The sequence below is a fragment of the Paramisgurnus dabryanus genome, chromosome 8 (assembly GCF_030506205.2).
Source record: "Paramisgurnus dabryanus chromosome 8, PD_genome_1.1, whole genome shotgun sequence".
Lineage (NCBI taxonomy): Eukaryota > Metazoa > Chordata > Actinopteri > Cypriniformes > Cobitidae > Paramisgurnus > Paramisgurnus dabryanus.
In genome coordinates, this window is record NC_133344.1 from 30,132,783 (window position 1) to 30,154,659 (window position 21,877).

Below are 21,877 nucleotides of genomic sequence, written 5' to 3' on the forward strand. Positions count from 1 at the left end.
AAATATAATATCTAGAGCAGTGGTCTTCAACATGGTTCAACATGCCAAAGCCTATATTTTAATATTTAAAAAATACACTTTTTATATATATCAAGTAAAATAAAATCAACAGGTACATCAACATTGCTCACAAAAAGGTTGGAGACCCCTGATTTGGAGAACAAACAGCAAGTAGGAGGCAAAGCAAACATTTAAGAGATATACTGCATGATCACTAGAGGGCACTACAGCATTATACATTTTACGCTGTCAGTGAGTGTGCTGAAGGCTCAGTTTGGATAGAAACATAATGAAAGATAACATATGACTATAATATAGTTAAAAAGATTGCTACTACTTAAAAAAAAAACTTTCATTAATGCTTTGAGTAAAACTAAGCTACTTAAAAGTGGGACTGTGCCTGGAAAAAATAACTAGAAAAACACATGTAAACAAATTTCATTGTATATACTGTATATATACAGTGGTATCCCAAAGTCTAAAACAACAAGTAAGAACTGAAATACTTCAAAAACTCTTAACCTCACTTAAGAAGAGTCTGAAAAAAATGCTCTTTACAATACACTTTTTTTGCATATGAGCTCTTCAATTCTTCAAATATTAATTAAGCTGATGTGGATCATATGTTATCACATATGATTTTAGTTTGTTTCAAATAGCATTGCATGTACTCACTTGTCGCAGGAAAACCTGACCTTTATGTACAAATAAAAAACCCCACTGCAGAATCTTAAATCTTTCCTGGTTTAAATGCATGTCATATCACAGATTTTTAAGGCCTTAGCCCTTTGGCCTCAATGCATATATACCCAACACAGGCCTCACACAGTGCTTTTAACATCAAGAACAATAGAATAGCGCACAAGCTCGGCGTAATCCGGCCCGGTCCCGCACGGCAGCACCGTCTTCTCAGGAGGCCGAGGATCTTGCATTAGGGCTGACAGAGACTCGCGCTCTCTCCTGTTTTTCTTTTGCAATAAAGCACAAAACAAAAAGAGTGATTCACAGTGAACAAACATTTAACTATTTTAATGCTAGAACAATTGTTAGTAGTAGGCCTACCTTGTTCGGCGGTTGACTTCTCCCAAATGATTTACTGAAAAGAAAAGAAATGCATTGGATAAGCCTTTTTTTTTGGGTCATTTATAGCTGTTAGAAACTTAAGTCATCATCTCCACCACCGAGACAGGAAAAGTTGTTTGTAGTGTGTCGCACGAGTAACTGAACTGTGTGGTCAATGTGGTGTTCTTGCCAGCCTGCACAAGCCACCGCATATCCTGTTTATGAACACTACGCATGTCATCGGTCTAGGTAAGATACCTCGCATCCTGTTTGCCTCCACTCACCTGTATTGCAAAATTAAATCTGAGCGTTTTGAGAAAATGAATATGCTCACCAGAGAACAAACAAAACGATAGTCAGGATGAGGGTGATCGCAGCGGCCGATGAGAAGCAGATGGTGACGAATATCACTGTGAAAAATAAAACAAAGAGTTTGTGAAGCTTCAAGACAATCCTTTTGAAATATTGTAGGACCGACAGCTGGGATACTCACAGTGTTGAGTGTCTTCGCTAGTCACGTCCACGCGGATGGAGACTGTAGCCTTGTGGTGGTGGTACGAGACGTGGCAGATGTACAGGCCCGTATCCAGTTCAGAAACTGGCTCTGTAAAAACCAATGCCATGCCAACAGTGTGTGCCGCAGAACCATCTTCCCTGGGATAACAAAGAGGGATGTCTTTAAATAAATAATAGTGCTAAATATGCACACACACACAAAAAAAACATTTGCTGTAAATGGTCAATCAAATATTGGTTTAGAGTAATCCATTTGGCAGATCTGTTTATCCAAAGCTACTTACGGTGCATAACAAGGTATACCTATTATCAGTATATGTGTTATCTGGGTTAAAATCCACAACATTTTGCACAAAAAAAATATTTGTTGGTTCAACTTAAAAAAGTAAGTTACCTGGTTGCCTTTAAATTTTGAGTTAATTCAACTTTAAAATATTAGTTGACTTAAAAAACTTGGGTAAAAATTGTGTGAACGTATATTTTTTACGTTTAATAACCAAACATTTAAAGCCAACCAGGTTACTTACTTTTTTAAGTTGAACCAACTTTTTCAGTGTAATGAATAAATACTTTTTCACAAATCTTATACATTTTCTGTTTGACTAGGGTTGAGTAAATCTGTTATTTTTTTTTAAAGTGTGCTTTGGTCCGTACTGTCATGAAAAAGTGTTTGCTGCATTATTGATTGGTGCTAAATCTTACATTTAATCAGTGAGAAATCATAATAGATTTTTTATTATTTGCATGCATAATTTGATGACTCAGCTTACCTGTAACACTGAGTCCTGTATGACGGTGCATTCCCATGAGCTTTCAGAAGTATCTTCTGATATGAGAGGTTTTCATGCAATGTCACCCTATGCTCGTGTTGCCCCGAAGCTCTACGATAAAGCGTGGTTTTATTCGAAACCTCAACAGATGAGATAGCTGTGTGAAAGATAGAGCAGATTGCATTCACCAAATAAAATCAGCCCACCAGTATGTTCAAGTAATAGCATGTTAATATTGAGAAAAATACAGCTGTGCTTACAATATTTCGGAATGTGTATTGTTTGCCTTTCGTCTTTGCCGTGCTCTTTCTGGATCAGACATATCAAATCTTTTCCCTCATGCTGACTGAGCTGAAATTCGTAAGTGGAATTAACTTGCACATTAATTCCATTGTTCTTGAACTGAACAGATGACTGAATTATGGTGTCTTCATCGGGAAGAATCCAGGAGATGTTGGGTTTTACTCCAATGCCAGTGTACTCACACACAGCATGCCATAGATGGTTGAATATGTCTTCTTCCACAAACAATTGACTTTCAGACGGCCCTAACAGCAAAGGTTTACATTGGTTAAACAATAATGTACTGTATACATTAAGCTGTATGTGTAAGCTCCTTACAGTGGAAGTGAATGGTGACCATGGCTGTCAAGCAAGATTTCCAGGACAAGATAACTAAGTTGTAATAAGGCTTCAGATGATGTATAGATTTGTATGCACAACTTTGGTCATGTGTTCATGCACTGTAAAAAATACTTTGCTGCCTTAAAAAATTTTGTTAGATCAACTCAGATTTACAAGTCATGTTAACAGAGATGAGTTGTCATAACTTATAAAATATAGTTGAGAAAAGTCTACTTAATTTTATAAGTTATAACACTTATCTCACCTGTAGTTATAACAACTCATCTCTAGTCAAGATGAATAATAGTAAGTTGAAATGACTTGTAAATCCGAGTTGATTCAACAAAAGTTTTTAAGGCAGCAAAGTATTTTTTACAGTGTGGTGTTTTTGTTCATGAGCCACTGGTCCCCATCGACTTTGATTGCTCACCTTCAAGTCATTGGTGCTCCAAAACATTGGTTACAAACATTGCAAAACAAATGAATTTATAAAGGTTTGGAACTGCTTGATGGTACATGATGACAGAACTTAAATTTTTGGGTTAACTATCCCTTTAATGCAGTCTAAGTTGATGGGGACCAAGGGCTCATGGACAAAAACACTATGAAAACATGATCAAAGTTGTACAAACAAAGCTATATATCCTATTCTACATAATCTTAAGCCAAACTTCAGGTGAAATGTAAGAAATGCCCTGGAAATCTTGCTTGACAGCCATGCACTGTAAAAAATACTTTGCTGACTTAACTTTTTTTGTTGAATCAACTCAGATTTACAAGTCATGTCAACAGAGATGAGTTGTCACAACTTATAAAATATAGTTGAGAAAAGTCAACTTAAATTTATAAGTTATAACAACTCACCTGTAGTGTAATAGTAAGCTGAAATGACTTGTAAATCCGAGTTGATTCAACAAAAAATTTTAAGGCAGCAAAGTATTTTTTACAGTGTGGTCAACATTCACTTTCATTGTCAGCAGATAAAATTCCCTTTAAGAAAAGCAAAAAACAGACTTTTACTTTAAAAGACCACACAATAAACACATCACGACATGGGAGTGAATATGAAAAGTTTTCATTTTTGGGTGAACTATCCCATTAAAATAGGTCTATGTCAGTCAGTGCAAGTGTGCCTAATACAAAATCTTAAAGGTCCCGTTCTTGCTCATCCCATTTTTCAAACTTTAGTTAGTGTGTGATGTTGCTGTTAGAGCATAAAAATACCTGCAAAATGATAAAGCTTAAAGTCCACTGCCAGGCGATATATTTTCTTTAACAAAATTCCCCTTTCAAAGCCTACAGCAAAGGGCCGGTTTGGACTACAACCCTCTACTTCCCGTTTTAATGACGTCAATATAGGAGTTTTTGACTAAACTCCGCCCACAGGAATACTCAAACGTCTCTGCTAAGCTAAGCTGCTATCGAATCACAACACGCTAAACAAACTACACAATCAGAACTCGTTACGTATTTCTGAAGGAAGGACTTCATAAAACAAGGAAGACATCAGTCCGTTTCGAGGACAGTGAAAACAGCGGTATACAGATTAAATTGTGTGAAAAATGCTGCGTTTTTTTACACGAAACATGAACACATATTATTTTGCGCACTGTAAACACAATCAAAGCTTCAAAAACACAGAAAGAACGGGACCTTTAAATACAAGTAGTAACACAACCAATCCTACCTAATGATGGAAGGCCAATGCTCTTGTTCTCTGGTTTCTCGAACCCACTGTGCTCAACCACACAGGTAACGGTGCATCCAGCATACATGTAAATAGGGACGTGTGCCACACTCCCGGCGATCACAGTATGACTCTGCTGAGACTCAGTCTGACTCATAACAGTCACACCAGGTCGGATGTCAATATCACAGTGCTCTGTAACCCAGCTGATAGTTGCTGTAGCCTTCTGAGTCTCCACCAAACAAACCAGATGCATATATGCAATGTCGTTCTCCCATTCAATATTGGACTGCAATGTTATTATTGGTGCCTCTGTAAAAAAGAGAAATTTAAATTAAGAGAAAATTAAATTGTTTGGCTCCAGGAAGCTGTGCCGTTACTCATGTATACCGATGGTTGTCCTTTTTACTTCTAATAATAATAATGGTACAAAAAATGTTACTGATTATTAGCTGTACATTTGTGCATTCCTAAATATATAACATGGCCAAACATACTGTATTTGGATTTATTTAGATGACTATGGCATAATAATGGTTTTCCAAGTAAGATGCTGAAGTGCACTCTAGGTTTGCTGACTATCAAAACTTGCATATTGAAACTGTATTGTTTATAACGGTGTAGCTGTCACTGGCTTACCACAAACTGGAAGAGCAATCTGTCGTGTCTCTTTTCCTGTAAGAAGCGGATGTTCGACTATACACTCAACTGTGTATTCACTGGTCACGCATATGGGCAGAGTCAACACACTACTGACAGAATGTGATCCATTAAAGGAAGTGACATCAGAGCGAACCGTAGCATTCAGCTTTGGTGGAAGGGCCCAGGACACGTTTGCAGCAGGTGCGGCGTTTAAGGCCAAACATTCAATGGAAATATTGTCTGAATTCTCCTTAAGATTCCAACTAATGTTTGGGGGAAAGGACACTGAAAGACAAAAACAGATTAAATTGACCATCTGCAGTTATACTACAGTTTTGGCAAGAGAGGCTGTTGCTTTTCCAATGAAAACAACTCATAAAACAACAGCTCACAATCTAGAGAATTGTGTGCTTCCAACTTTGTTGTAAACAGAGATCTTTTTTGGGTCTTGCTCCTGTGCAAGCAAGATACATAAAGAAATTATTTATTGTGGAGGATTTCGGAAAGTCTCAATGAAATTGAAATGAAAAACTATATATATTTTTTTTAAATATTGGGGTATTATTAACAAATGACTTATCTGTGAGCTTCATTATTTTAAAAAAAATTGTGTGTGCTCATAATCTTTAATCAAAAATCCAAATCTCCTGTCCTCCTCAAAACGATCTCTCTTCTCTTCCGGTCATAAGTATGGCAGGTGGGCACATAGATATCATATAGAAGACTAGATGCCCTATTGGCCGCTGGGGACTGAGAAATACGGCGGCCATCTTAAACCGGTCGTTCTCCTAGTTTCGTTGCATGGCAGCAGATAAGATGTCAGAGCACTGTGGAGCATTTTCCTGTTCTAATCGGCGGACGATCGCAAATAGAGCCCGTAGGATTATTTTCACAAGTACTTTTTAACATCGCGGTACTATTGGTTGTATTTTGTGAATAGAATATTACCAGAAAATTGAGAAAGAGCCAGCTTATTGATTTTACTGTACTGAAATCGTAGCCAGCTAACGTTCGCTAGGCTATGTTTACTGCACCAGCCGCTGTTCACCCTGCAAGGAGAGTGGGGTAAAGTAAAGTAATAATTACAAGAGTTTATCTGTTGTGAGTATTGTGTAAAGCGCTATATAAATGTGTATTATTATTATTATTATTATTATAAGGTGCTGTGAGCTGCGTGATCCGCCGAGCTTTAAAAAGCTGAGATGTCAACAGGAACAGAGGATGTTTTCCTTCGTAGGGAGGACATTGAGTAGACTCGGTTTGGAATCGACAACTATCAGTCTGACTCGTTGTCACTGGTTGTGTCTGTGTTTTTAAAGATAAGGCTCCACCATGTTGCCAAACTCACCTCTCTTGAACTACAGAAAGGGAGCACGGGAAAGAATCTCTGGAAAACAGTCCTCTTTCAGGGGTGTGTGTGTGTGTGTGTGTGTGTGTGTGCGTGCGTGCGTGCGTGCGTGCGTGCGTGCGTGCGCGTGTGTGTGTGGGGGGGGTTACAAATCATTTTAAATTGTTTCTTCACCATATTAAAAAGTCTTATTTTATTGCAACTATCTGTTTCTGCATCTTTGTCATATTTATAGTTTGTGATTTATAAAATATCTTATGTCCTACACCACATATTTTGATTTTGGACTCACTTTATATCTTATATCAGAATATTTTATTACTGTTTAGTGAATATTCATTCATTCCTACTATGAACATTAAGTGGCGCTGTCCACATTAGTGTTGGTAACACTAAGATTCTAAACCTAAATATTGACAAACTATATATTGTTGGGAAGCTCAAATAGTATAATTTTCATATTTCATTACCATTTGGGGAAAATTATGACACAATGAGAGTCAGTTTCTAAAAATGTTACGGGCCCACAGGTAGGCCAAATTTGTTTTTGCATATAACACTAAAACCCTACTCTAAACCTAAAAAATCATGGCAAGCTATATATCACCGGAAAGCTCTCAGAATGTAGTTTTAATATTTCAAAATCTTTTTGCATGAATAATATTGCGGTGACAGTAATTTATTAGTTTGTGAGTATACAAGAGTACAAGAGTATGTGGCAAAATCTAGTGGCAGTTGTTGGTAAAACCATTAAAATTGTGACCCAAACATCATGTGATTTGGATCACAACTACTTGAGACATATTGCTTCATGTTAACATTATTTATTGTGTGAAACATTAACTTTTATGTAATTTTATTTATAAATTAATATGTTACTGCATAATTTGATATATTAAAATAAAGGTAAACGGCTATAAAAATATTTATATTTAATATTTTTACGTTCTAACTCATTTGTGAAAAACCCTAAATTGTCTTCTTTAAAACAAGACCAAGATTAGGTTTCTAGCCCAAAGAATCCCAGAGAAATATTCATTTAAAGATGTACATCACATTGTCACCCCCACTCAAACGGGATTTGCGGCACATAAGGGGTTAAAATACGCCGAACCATGTGTCCTATATCATAGCTCCATGAATGACCTTTGCAGCAAAAAAAACCGCGTGAAAATCTGTTCGGTATTCACTGAGATATGATTAATTAAATGCGCTGATAGCTCAATCCACCAGTCATACAGATTACACTGAGTGGAGCGGGTGACCGATCTAAGATGGCGGCCCCATATCTCACCGCGCCAGTAGGCAGTAGCGGTCGATAGGGCGTCTACCTATATGATGTCTATGGGTGGGCAGGGTCCGGGAGAAGATCGCAGCAATAGACCAATTTAGAGTAGACGTCACAGTTACGTCACTGCAAGCTGCGCGCGCAATGCGGTTGCAGAAAAACAGTGGAAATGAATTAGACACGAGTGAAAAGAGCAAGATAACTCACTGGAAACTGTCCTGTTGTGCTGTTAAGTGTCAGAATAAGAATGCCAAAAAAGATGGCTTTCATTTTTATAGAATACCATCGTCGAAGACATCATTTGAAGATAAACGTAGGTGTTTATGATTACATTAAGCCCTTAAACGGACAGAATGGAGCGAGGAAATCATCTGGAAATCTTTGAATAATTATAATAGAAAATAAGTAGAGATGTCCGGTGTTCTGTCGAAGTCTGTTCCCCACATGTGTTTCTTATAGCGTTTTATCATGTTATAATTATAATTTATTAAGAAAGAAATAATAAAAAACAGGAAAATTATGAAATATTTAATAAACGCTATTATATATAATATATGATAGTATTGCTTTTACATGTACTTTAGCGATTCAGACTGTAAAAATATTTGATTTAGCAAAAAAGAACAATACATATACATTACATACATGCATATCAGTAGCCAAGCCATTTAAACTTTTTATCTATCTAAAAAAATAAACGTAATGTGATTAAAACGCTATAAGAAACATTGCACTGAAGGGAAACATAAAGGAATCAGACTTCGACAGAACACCGGATCCATAAAAATCACGGTTTAATGCTAAAACACTTCACAACCCTACTGCGGAGCAGTCACTTTCTGCAACCAGTTTGGCTCCGCCCACAAAAAACGTCATCTCTGTTTGCAAACACGAAATTGGTCTATTAGCAACACGACCCAACTTCAAACGATCCAATCAGATCTCGATGGACAAATTCAAATCCAGCCCTGCCTTATTTCATCTCAAAAGCCGTTTCATTCGGATATACGTCACCACGGGGAAAATAAGGCAATCGCTACTTCCGTTTCATGGCGACTTTAAAGTCTCCTTGAAACGGAAGTAGCAATTGTCTTATTGACTTATTTTATTTTAATGTATAGAAAAAAAGGCTTCTGAAATAAAAGAGGTAGGGCTGGAATTCGTTCATCGATTATGATTGGATCATCAGTGATTATCACTGCAATCTTTTCCTGGACCCCGCCCACCTTCCATACATATGGCCATAAGTAAAAAAGATTGTTTTGAGGAGGGGAGGAGATTTGCGTTTTTGATGAAAGATTATGAGGCCACATTAATTTTTAAAGATAATTAAGCTCACAGATAAGTCATTTTTAGAAGAAAAGTTTTTCATAAGTTTTTTCATCTACATAAAAATGCTCATGATAGGTAAATAAATGAATGCGGTTGTTGTACTTGGATTTCCGCATACTTTTGGCCATAGTGTAGTGCTTGGTGAAGTTTCAGTGAGGTTATTAAATATTAGGGAAATATTTTTATTCAGTACCTGGCATTATGACTTTTGAATTCACTTCAAGTGTAAACTGCAAGGATGCTGAATGTGTACGGTATGAGGCCTGACAAAGATACTGTCCTGCGTGCTGCAGCTCTAGAGGTCCGTCGATAATCAGATCACTTCCAACCACACGCACATCCTCTGGCATTGGTTGATCTTCCCTTGAACAAGCAGAAAAAAAGTGCAGAGCATGCATTAAAACATTTACAGTATCTTTATTATGTATTCAACATATTGCAATCCAATATTTTAAGATAGCCATAACATTGTTTATTTTTTTAATAGCGACTACACTCATAAAGGTGCTTCACAATGCCATAGAAGAACCATTGTAGCTGTAAGGTTCCATAAAGAACCATGCACCTTTTTCCGAAAAGGTTCTTTGTAAGGAAAATGATTCATTGATTATAAAAAGGCACAAAGGAAATGGTTCCTCTTTGGCATCGCTATTGAAAACCTTTAAAAGACCTTTATTTTTAAAAGTGTATGATATTAAATCAGTGCTTATTCATATTTTATGGCTGTTCATATATTTAAACGTTTTAAAGGATGATATAATGAATCTTACTTGATACAGTTGATTTTATAACTTGGAAAATTGCCCAAAACATCCATTTTGATTTTAATGTCTGTGTCCTCGATCTGAAATGCCAGTGAAGTTTGATTTTCATCCTTTATAGCGAGACTGTGGTCTTTCAGCTTAAGCGAGGAGAGATCTTACAACAGCAAAAGAATTCAAATGAGAAAGCTTGTATAGGCTTATGCTTTCTATTAAATTAAATTTGGGTTTGTACTCACAGTAAGTTGGCAGGGTAACAGTCTTTGTGCTTGAAAAAGGAAGAAGCATGTATTCAAAAATGCAAGTGATGTTTTGGCCCCCATACAGGTCTGATGGGAAGCGGTATGAACTTGTAACTGTATCTGGTTTTGAGGTGTTTTTCTGTGAAAGTGTCATGTTCTTAGATTCAGGCAGTATCCATGTGATATTTGGATGTGGTCGTCCCCCTGATGCTGTGCAGTTGACTTCTTGGAAATCTTCTCCGCCTTCTTGGACCAGGACAGTCTCCATGGTCATTAAAGGTGGAACTGTTAAAATGGAGAAGTTTGCCAATGAGGACAAAACATGATACAAATGTTTTAATTTCCTTTCAAAAACTTTACGGATGTTTCATTTGTTAAATAGGTAAAAACAAGGCATCATGATTTCAATATTCCAATTTGAACTGGTACAAACAATTGTAACTCTTGGATTGTTGTTTCGGTTAGGTGTGTGGTCTAGTTTCAGATTCACAATGTGATATGTGTGGTCAGAGAGCTGTTGCAAACATAAAAGTGCCACAGAACACTTGCAACACCCATAGACCACCTTATGCAGGAAGATAATATTCAACTTCACTTCAGTTTGGTGTTATGTTGCATTATGAATAAATGTAGCATATATGCACGACAAGGTGGGTCTAGGGGGGAATTGACCCCCCCAGATTTTCCCTCTGCCCCCCAAAATGTCCAGCCAACCATAGAGACAGAGCGCAACACATCATAAACTGAAAACCACGCCCACCGGGGGGAAACAATCCATCCGTACCATTGACTTTGTTTTGAGAGAGTCCACCTCCTTGTCATTTCAGGCTTATAACAAACAGCAGAATAATGCCCAAAAGCTGCTGTGTGACAGTATGTACAGCTAACAAGCCAGAAAAATTTTTTTTTAAGCTGTCGACCCCCCAAAAAAAGCGTTTAAAGACACAAAAGTGGAAACAGGCAACTTTTCATAGTACTCACATTAGTAGAACAGCGCCCACTAGAGGGAAACGTAGTCGGCGACCCACTTTTTTCTCCTTAAAAAAAGGCTGGGTTTTACAGCTCGACAGCTTATAAAAACTTATTTTTGGGTTTTTTGCCTTGTTAGCTGTACATATTGTCACACAGCAGCTTTTAGGCATTATTCATTTTTTGTTATAAGCCAGAAATGACAAGGAGGCGGCCTCTCGCAATACAAAGTCAATGGAGACGGTTTAATTGTTTTCCCCCCAGTGGGCGTGGTTTTCAAATTAGCATAACTGCGAGGTCTCTATGATAAAATTAAGTATCTCTTTACACAAATAGCATCCCTTGTTGGCAAACGCTATTTACATGATCTCCCTCCCACCGGTGTCTGCGACAATGTCGGCGATATTGATAAGGCACAGAATATGAATTATGTATTTTCTGTTACATAATATATTTTTACATTGAGTGTTATTGCTGCCCACCCAAAATTCATGAATGCCCCCTCAGTCCAGCAAGCCTAGTACCGGGCCTGATGCACGACAAGAAATGACTACTTTTCCTTGTATAAGAATAACTCACCAAATGTTGCCACCTCTATGTTGGCTTCCTTAGGTTCAGTAAAGCCTTGATGTTCGACGACACAGGTAACCGTACTCTCATTATTCATAATTAAGGGGAAGCGAAGTACACTGATTGAACTGCTTGTGCCGTTGGGGTGAACAGCATTAATCGTGGTTACAGTGAAGATGTCATCTCTTGGAAGGGCACCAGAGATCTTCCATCTAATAAAAGCCTCTGGCTTGGCATTGGAGGCAGCGCAAGTGACAGCTTGGTGGAGCGTCCCGTTCACAACTTCTTCCTTTACAGTGATGTCAACATCAGGCCGGGCTTAAAGAGAGAACAGAGAAGTTGCGTTTGGGAGAACTGGTCCTAAAATAAACTGGCAGGTACATCCCTATTCATACTCACCAATGACACTGAGGAACATGGTGTCCTTGGTTTCATCTTCTGCAGAGTTGAAGACGCACGTATATTCTCCTTCAACGTCAAGACTCTCTATGCTCATTTTCACAGTGAGGTTGGTAATTGATGCTGGTACGCCAAAGTTTTCTTTGTTTAATGCATTGTTACCGATGTAGCCCGCCATTTTCCTCGCATGGTTTGAGGAATCCAGACGGTTCCAGGAGGAGAACATAACTGTATATTGCCCAGTGTACATACAATGTAGGTAGACCTCTTCCCCCAAAATCCCTGTTACAGTTTTGTCGAGAACCAAGTCACTGGGCGAATCTAAAAAACAGCAAGGCAGCTTGATGTAATCCAAAGGTACTCAAAAGATGTATAAAAAGATTTAAAGACATAATCCATTACAGAAATGATTATGACTCCAACTGATTTTGTTTATATGCTGTCCCTGGCTAACCCCACATATATCAAGTGCATCTGTGGGTGACAACACTTGGCACGTCTAATACACTTCATTTCATCATTTGTCGTAGGGGTATTTAAAATTGCACTTATGAAATCAATGCTGAAAGTCATTGTGTAAAAGAAAAAAAAACACAAAATCCTTGCTTTGAAAAATAGTTCAATTAAAACTCTAAATTAGGAATAATTGCTTGTTTTAGAATTTTTAAGGAGGAACTGACCGGACATACAATGTGTGACATCATATGTAATGTGCCAAAAGTCTGCGATGGGAATTGATTTGCTTCACATTCACAAGAGGAAGCAGATGTTTTTGGTTTTTTAGTCACGTGACACCAGACTTTCCATAACAGGCCTTTTACACACGTGTCGCGTGTTGCTGTAAACCGCACGGGTACTGTACCTGATTCACTGTCATATTTAACCCATTTACATTTGACACAATACTGTGCTGTTAAAAGCATCATCACTTTATTGTTTTAATGACATTTAATGCACGTTTTCAAAAAGTGGTACAAGTCTGGATCATGTGAATAACTGTCAACACATAAAACTAAAAGGGGCATTCCCATTAACATCCTTAAAAAATTTAATTGTATTCTGTGTTGACCTCTTCCCAGATAGCAATTTTGTTCCGGCCCAGCTCCGGCCCACACAACCAGTTTTTCCTCGGCCCACATACAACGAAGAATGACGGCCCTACAGTGGCCCAGTTCTGAATTACGGACAAAGGCCACACATGGGCCACAACTGGCCCATGTCTCTGACAGAAAATAGCCCATAATTGGCCCAAACCTGGGCCAGAACAGGTTATAACATCGGTACCAGTTCTCAGCCATAGGTCAACCATATTAAAACCAGCATTTAACCAGAACTTCCAAAACTGAGCCATAACTCAGCCTAATCTTGCCCAAATTATATTAATAAATAAATCACACGAAAAATTACTTTCAAATGGTTTGCCTTTTTTATTAATCAATAGCACACAAGTCAATAACACTACAACATTGTATGTGTTAAAACTCTTCTAGTATAAACTGCCAGCAATAAACAAAAATACTAGTTTGTTCAAATACATTATTGGCATGAATCTACCAACAACTTAAATTACAAAGCAATTTCATCCTTAGTAAACAAACAAAAGTTTAGAACAAACTGATAATAAAAAAACCTTTGTGACAGTTACATTTGTGTGTTAAACGTAGCTTGCCCAAATTGCCAGCTATACACAAATACAGAAGTTCATTGAAATTAATATATAAGCATGAATAGAAATTTAAATGAATTACCATGGGTAAATACAAGTTTAAACCAAACTGAACTTAAAAGTTAGTTAATTAGAAACTTCATGTGTATGTGAAACCAACTCTACAGCCAGCCAGCCAGCAAAGATACAAGGTCCAGTTAAAGTATTAGCATGAATCTAACTTAGGTAATTTCAAATAAAACGAAAAATTAAAACAATACAATTCATAAAAATGAAACAAACAATCAAACACTAATAATAATCTATGTGTATGAGAAAGTGTTCCTATTCAGGATTGTCCTCAACAAGAAGTACTGCTTTCCAGCCTATCTTTTCTTCTCAGCTCCTCTTTCCATAGATGTAAACATTACAGCAGCCCACTGTTATATAAAAGAAAACAGATGCAAATCAATAATTGTTATGAAGCAAAAGCCATATAATAAAGTAATTAAAAGCATAATGGTATACTTTAAAACAAACAGTTAGATAAACAATTAGAAGATGAACCTTTTAGGATGAACTGCTTCTGTTTTCTTCCTCAAGTTGCTTTGGATGAAAATGGCTGCGTTGAATGTCTAAATAAAATGAAACATAGCTTAGACCTTAAAGATGTACTTTTCATTTAGATACAAAGCAAATGAGCAAATGAGATATGTTCTAAGCATGTATTTAAAATATATTATATTAGGACTATCCCCATTATTATTTACCAAGAAAATTAAGTCAAATCAATATAAATGAAAGAGAGAAGAACCATATACTGCACGTCTAAGGTCTTCACAATTGCTGTCATACTTTATCCACCTATGAGAAATTCAGCTTTGCAGAAATAATTCTAAAGATTTGTCAAGTATTGATTTTGGAAGCAATTAAATTAATATTAAATTAAATGGTGGCCCTGATGTACTGTCACTAACCTGAATGTCACCTCCTCCTGTCCTGTCAGCATCCTTGTCCCACCTCTTTACCTGAAGCAAACACAGCAGATGATTAACAGAAAATAATTTCACAGTATTCTATATATTCAAAATATTTGTATTTTTACCATTTTCCTTTGTATTCAACAATGCAATTCGGGTAACTTAATTAATGTTAGGCTATGGTCAGTTCTTACTCACCTAATGAATGAAACCACTGTCCAGCCCTCTGTATTTATCAGCTTTCACTGAAATCACAATGTGACTATTTAGCCATATAGAGCAATCTTTTGATATATAAACACAAAGATGCAAACATGAGCCTCAATATTTAATTTACCTTAATGTGTCTATTGGAATATACACCCCATCATCCTTCTCTTGTCCCACTCCAGAGTCTTCTTGTCTTGATGAACACAGACACACTTTCATCAAAAAAGGAAATTAAACGTTACAGAAATACATTTTTAAATATGTTTTTTATATAAATTTTCTAACATCAGGAAGACCAGATAACCAAATTCGATTACTTCATTATAATATCATCACAGTTATTCTTAACCTGATAGAAAACAGCTAATTAAATATCAATATAACGTTAATTGTCATACATTACGTTACACACGAATCACGTAAACGTTTGCAATCCTTTATACGTTTGTTAGACATTTAAACAAAAACATTTTTATGATTGTAAAAGTTTAAATATTTAAGTTCAGGTACTTACTATCTTTCATCCTGCTGCCTTTGAAATCTCTGTGTCCGTTATGATTGATTGACGCGGTGTAACTGCTACTCCGACGGTAACCCCGCCTATTGGTTAATTTGATTGGCCGCCGCTCGGCTTCCGTTATCAGGAAAGCTCGTCTTCTGTTATGTGATTGGCCAGTGGCACTCGCCTTTTTTGATTTGATTGGCCATCTCAATCATTTTTGACAAGGTGTTCAACGTAATGCTGAGTTGTAGGAACTGGAGAAACGGATGACGTTAAAATACCGCGAGAGTGATTTGAAATCAGAATGCTGTCCATGATCTTTCGAGTCGCTCTTGCAGTACTTTGATGTCATCCGCGTGTAGGTTCTTGTTGCACTTCATAAATAAACTGCGCATCCTTAACGTAACGCGAAGGTTAACAATACATTTTGTTTATTTCTGCAGTATCTAACATTTGATTGTACACAATGATAGTTTTACTTAGTCATTGAAGTCAGAAATCTTCAGCACAGTAACATTTATTTCTGCAGTATCTAACATCTGATTGTACACAATGATAGTTTAGTCATTGAAGTCAGAAATCTTCAGCAGGAATAAACTCCTGCTACAATGAAAATCGCGCAAAAGCAAGTTTAAATAGAAACGATCCATGGTGCTTCTCAAAGCAACGTTATAGAAACTTTTAAATTCAGAAAGAAAAACTTTTGGAAGTTCAGGGTCATTTGAACAAAATAATCTTGACCCATGATCTGCAGGCAAGTTTATGTGATTGAAATGTAGACAAACATTATTGTCCAAATATATTAGTTTCTTTTAATACAAAACTAACATTTTACTTAATAAAGGTTAAATTAACATTAAGATTAAGATAGCCTGAAAATCCTTCAATTCTTCTAATTATTTATTATAAATCAGTATTTTAAATGTGGCTTACAATCACTAGACTGATCTGGGCCAGAATCACTAGACTGATCTGGGCCACATACCTCCCAATCACAACTGGCCCAAATTTGATCTGCCATCATGGATCCAGTGCCATCATTGCCACACCTGGCCCATACTTGGCTGACATGTTGCATGCCGTTGCCGGCAGCACGCCAGCAGTGCCATCATGAGGCCACATTCGGGCCGAGTCCGTCTGCTATCTGGGTTGCTGAACAATTCAAACCTACATTGTCTACATTTTTCCATAAGGATTTAATTTCTTCAGCTCTATCGAGTATACAAGCCAGGAATTAGTTGTTTCCATGCCTCTGGATTTATTGGTTTCAGGATAATAGGTTTTATCCTGGGATTTGTAGGTAAAATCTTTTCCTAAATGATGTCCAGTGCCTAAAGCAAGTGCAAATACCTAAGCAGAATGCATTAGAGGACTTCCTTTTTATTGCATGTCATTGCATTATTATTGGATGATATCATCAATGAAATAAATCAATTAAAATGCACTGTGTTAGAAGAAAATGACAAACGTATTCCAATACAAATATGTGGCCAGTTTAAGCAAAGAAAAGCAATAATTAATGTGCATAAGGATATATGAAGTGAACAAAATATCTTTAACTCCTAGCAAAACCTTTAAGAATTGTTTAAAAATAAATATTGTAGGCTTTCACTAATGACACAGACTAAGAAAAAATGAATTGAATTTATGTTTTTAAGAGCTTACTGGAAAAAAAAGACTCTCAATGAATTATTGTTACATTGTTTCACTGCTGTAGGTTTTAATGTATTTGACAATAAACTTAGATTAATCATCCAAAAATTCATTATTATTCAGCTTTGTACTACTATAAGCATCCCAAAAGATACACAATAATCTGACAGAAGCTGCTAAAATCAAGCCAAAAACCATGAAACCTGATAGACCTACCTTGCATGTGTCCAAGATTCAGAAACATCCCTAAAATAAAAAATATTGGCAGCTTCATATTGAAGTCATTAAACAAAGCAACTGGAGCAAAACTACCTGAAGGTAAGTGCATGCCAATGTGTGTGTGTGTGTGTGTGTGTGTGTGTGTGTGTGTGTGTGTGTGTGTGTGTGTGTGTGTTGTGTGTGTATGTATGTGTGTGTCTGTCAGACAGGGGCCAGAGACAGCTGTCATACAAGTGTGTAAATGTGTGTGTCTGCACATCACCCCAACACCAAAAATAGTCAAGCTTTGAATAACCCACAAACTGCTCATTCCACTAAATTCTTATTATGTTTTTTCAAAATGAAACACATGCACATTTATTTCCACTTCATTTTGTCACTTTACTTTGGTTAAACATCTTTTGATGTACTTTTATGTGTAACAGCCTGTAGTGCTGTTTCAGTAATGACTGAAATAAAACAACCTCAAACTGAAAAATGCATGACACAAATGTGACATTTCTCTGGATTTTGTTAAGGCAGGAGTCAAAGTTATGGGACAGCAGTGGAGAAATATCGTTGATATCTAAGATAGGCCTATGTCTGATTTATACAGATAAATTATACTGTGAGATATAACAATGTGCAAAGAAACAAAATTTAAATGTCTGAAAACTCTGTTATGCTGTTAAATTTTCAGTTAACAATCTTAGTCAAGCATCCACTTTCAATACGTCTCATTTGAGTTGTTCGGCACTCGGATGACTACACAAACATTGTTGACTCAGCAGCTGATGGCGTACAGAGATGATGTCTGAGGTTTCAACGGCATTTTCACTCATTCAACCTTTAATGAGAAACAAGTTTCAGTCCACGGCAGACACTTCGTTTGAGGTTTCTCAGTTTCCTACTTCAAATGCGGCAGGCGTTTGCTGCTCGTTCTCCTGAGATGTAAATGTGTGAATGTTACTCACTATGAGTTAGCACTGTGACAAAAAGTTTCTGAAACAGAAACAAATGAAGTTGTCATTATTTTGTCTCAGACGGGCACAGACACACGTTCACACTGAGCACACAGATTTACACCGCATTATGACGGTTAGAAAGGTAAACAGGAAGACAAGAGCCAATGCACCAACCTCAGCATTGGGTTCCTGTCTGTCTGTGTTAAGATCTCCTTTAAAGGCAGTAAGTGAAGCTCGTGCAAAATAGGCTTTTTGTTGTCATCACATCACACATTCAACATCTTGACAGTTTAAATAGATGTTCGAAATGTCAGTTGTCGATGTTGATATTGTTGCATTGTCTTGAAAATATATTTATAAGATTGATATCAGTTAAAAACATTTTTTTAAGATTATTCTACATGATTATGTTTATTGATGCACAGTCTGCATATACTAAAGAACTTAAACATCGAATCGTTTATTAAACTATTTGATTTGACCTTTAAAAATGACTTTTGGTATAACCTATTATATGATCAGATTGATGTTGGTATATTGAATAATCTTATAAAACCACTTGATTGAGATGTCACGACCTGACAAAACTTTGTACAATGTAAATCATACAGGAACACACATCATGTGTAGTTCGCACGTGACACACACTGATCAAATAAAAAGTCAAAGTTCATCGCTATTGTTTAAAGCCCTTTGTTAAAAGCAACAAACATTTTGATTATGACAAGATTATAACAGGGTAACTCAATGTTAATCATATTTAAACAAAGGTGGACCTCCTGCCATTCATAACAGATTGTAAATGATTTTAGGATACAACCACGCTCTCTGTCACTGCTGTCCATACACTGTCAAAAAAAGTAAAAAAAAAGGTCCCTAGCTGTCACTTGGGTGGTACTGTACCCTTCCAAAAAGTACATCTTAGCCGGTCATATTAGTACCTCAGACGTACATTGATACCAGAGAGTGCATCATTAGTACCTTAAAGGTACACACTTGTACCAAATATATACATATCTCTACCTAAATGGTACATATTGACCTTATTTAAGGGCACTGGCCCAGTGACAGCTTCTTTATGATTGTTTCTGAGAGCGTACAAGCAAACTTTACATGTGCCAACAAGCACTGATGTCCTACTGTAAACAAGGGCTGTCCACGTTTTTCTGCCAAATAATATGAGCAGAGGATCTTCCTTACACAAAAACTTATGAGAGCTGTGAAACTTGTTTTGGTCTTGGGACTGTGCCTGCAGTTAACAGAGCAAGAATAAACCTGTGACCATTGAGCTCAAAGAATTATGTACCAAAAAAATATAAAGAAAAACTTATTTCAGCAAGATGAGACGTATTTGAACTACCAGATACACAAAACATGCAGTTAACTTAATAATATAACATTTGTGTATATGGCTGACATTTTTATCCAAAGTGATGGTGCATTCAAAGTATAAATTTTTTAGTATACAAATGTCAAAGTATGCATATGTCTTTTCCATGAGAAGCAAATGCACAACCTTTGCACAGTGCACTGTAAAAAAAAAACTTTGCTGCCTTAACATTTTTTGTTTAATCAACTTGGATTTACAAGTCATTTTAACTTAACCTACTATTATTTATCTGACAAGAGATGAGTTGTTATAACTTATGAAATAAAGTTGAAATAAGTCAAGTTCATTCTATTAGTTGCATGTGTCATGTTCAAATAAATGAAGATACAACACAAGTTGTGTTAAAAACAGTGATGGGAGTAACGCGTTACAAAGTAATTCCGTTACACATTTAATGTGTTGTACCTAAACTAACACACCTTTTGTGTTATAATTCATTGTGCCGCCCACCACGGTCCTGCGACATTAGATCAGAAATGTTATGTCTGCAAGTGTTCATTTTTCACAAAATAGAGTAACGCGAGTAATGAACTCAGTAATTGAAACTACAATTTCAGTAATTGTAACTGCTTTACTTGATTTAAAAAAAATGCTCATTACCGCTAAAAGTAGTGGAATTACAGCAACAGAATTACTTTGTAACGTGTTACTCCCATCACTGTTTTTAACACAACTTGTGTTTTCCCTTTCATTTATTTTAACATGAAATAACGTGTTAAATGGCATGACACGCACAATGTGTAAAAAATTAACACATAATTTTTTACAGTGTACAGTCACGTAAATTTGTGAATCTTTTCCGTGACACTGACACGGTTTTCCGCCTTTTTGCGTGAACATGTAGCATAACATGTAGCCTGGCTCCGCCCTCCTACATGCTTCCGCTTAATTTTTATTTCGCTTCAGTACTACGTCTGGGACTGCTCTGTAGAGTTTCGTTTTCTCGTGCAAAAATCTGCAGGTCCAATCAGCGAACAGATGGGGGTGGCTAAGAATGATGACGTTGAGGTCGTGCATCAGTTTGAGTTGTAGTTCAGTAATGGCAGTGGAGAAAGACGTGAGAAAAGCTATTCGGTCCGCAGTTGCAAAACTGCCGAATATACAGAAGTTAAACCGGAGCAAGAACAATGTTTGGTAAGTTTTGTTGGTCTGATCATTCGGACTTGTTTCCAGCCGGTTTCGGCGCATGATATACGTCATGACCACACGTTAGCAATTGGTTATGTCAGATCCTGAGTGACTCAGGGCAGGTCCAATAGTTTTAAACTTCAACAGAGGACCCTCCTTAAAGGAAGTAACGCTTTGCAATGGAGAATGGCCAGACTCTCTGTACAAATGAAATGAATGTACGAGAGTCTGGTTGGACCAGGCTAGCATAACATGTAAATTTACATAAAATTACATCCTTACCCAAACCTAACTCTAAGCCCAGGCGACAATGGTTTAAAAATCATAAAATATTTAAAAAATCATGAAAAAATGTATAAACCAATGTGATACAGGGTTGAAGTTGTAGCAACTCATCTCTTGTCAAGATAAATAATAATAAGTTGAAACGACTTGTTTATCTTAGTTGAGTAAACTTAAAAGTCCCTATTTATTAATGTGTACATATTGAGATACTTTTCCTGTTTGGCTGAGGCAAGCATTCAGAGATATCGATGGCATTAATTGTAGTAATTCATGTGCCTAAAGCATCTGTATAGATCTGTATAGATGATACTATATACTGTATGTTTATTATGCAGAGTTCACTTATTGTATAGGCTTTTGTTTATATACCCATATTGAATTTAAGTGTTTTGCAAGTAAATGAGGTTATGAAGATTGTCTGCCCAGCAGGATGCTATTAACTACACGGCAAGTAATTACAATTACATCTCTCCTTTCAAGCAAGCATTTTCCCATTATTTCTTTAAGCTGACACAACAGAAAATTCACACTCGGCCTGTGACAGAGACCATAAAGTTCAATAGGCTTGTGTGGGCGCAGGACATGGGAGGGGGAATCAATAAATTTCTTAAAGCTGAATCAAGCTGAATCATATAGAAACGCTCAACAAACTGTGTAAAAACCCAGCTATCACTATATGAGCCCTGGGGAATGCGTTTAAAACATAGTCAG

The 21,877-nt window shown here is 36.7% G+C and overlaps 1 protein-coding gene and 1 long non-coding RNA gene across 5 annotated transcripts; both read right to left on the minus strand.

The window, feature by feature from the left end:
• Positions 1–72: 72 nt before the first annotated feature.
• Positions 73–17,568, minus strand: LOC135771309 (uncharacterized). The gene is made up of 14 exons (XM_065281508.1): positions 17,417–17,568; positions 12,211–12,531; positions 11,821–12,129; positions 10,270–10,557; positions 10,040–10,187; positions 9,463–9,632; positions 5,299–5,586; positions 4,660–4,971; positions 2,609–2,896; positions 2,349–2,505; positions 1,556–1,716; positions 1,397–1,472; positions 1,063–1,096; positions 73–968 (listed from the first exon to the last, which is right to left on the minus strand). Exons 1-14 carry the CDS (start codon positions 17,526–17,528, stop codon positions 822–824), a joined length of 2,811 nt encoding a protein of 936 aa, XP_065137580.1. The 5' UTR covers positions 17,529–17,568; the 3' UTR covers positions 73–821.
• LOC135770478 (uncharacterized) lies at positions 13,624–16,693 on the minus strand. 4 transcript variants are annotated; one of them, XR_012337164.1, is made up of 6 exons: positions 15,560–16,693; positions 15,173–15,238; positions 15,034–15,080; positions 14,833–14,883; positions 14,423–14,490; positions 13,624–14,295 (listed from the first exon to the last, which is right to left on the minus strand). It is a non-coding gene; the product is annotated as an uncharacterized lncRNA (long non-coding RNA). The 4 variants fall into 4 exon arrangements; XR_012337163.1 differs by having other exon boundaries at positions 15,034–15,097; XR_010542641.2 differs by having other exon boundaries at positions 15,173–15,257.
• Positions 17,569–21,877: the final 4,309 nt, after the last annotated feature.

Coding starts and splice junctions, on each gene's coding strand:
- LOC135771309 (XM_065281508.1), bottom strand. CDS start 17,528: ATGCACTTACCTTCAGGTAGTTTTGCTCCAGTTGCTTTGTTTAATGAC. Junction 10,188..10,269: donor TGTTACCCTGCCAACTTACT/GTGAGTACAAAC, acceptor TGCTGTTGTAAG/ATCTCTCCTCGCTTAAGCTG. Junction 969..1,062: donor GAAGTCAACCGCCGAACAAG/GTAGGCCTACTA, acceptor TTATTGCAAAAG/AAAAACAGGAGAGAGCGCGA.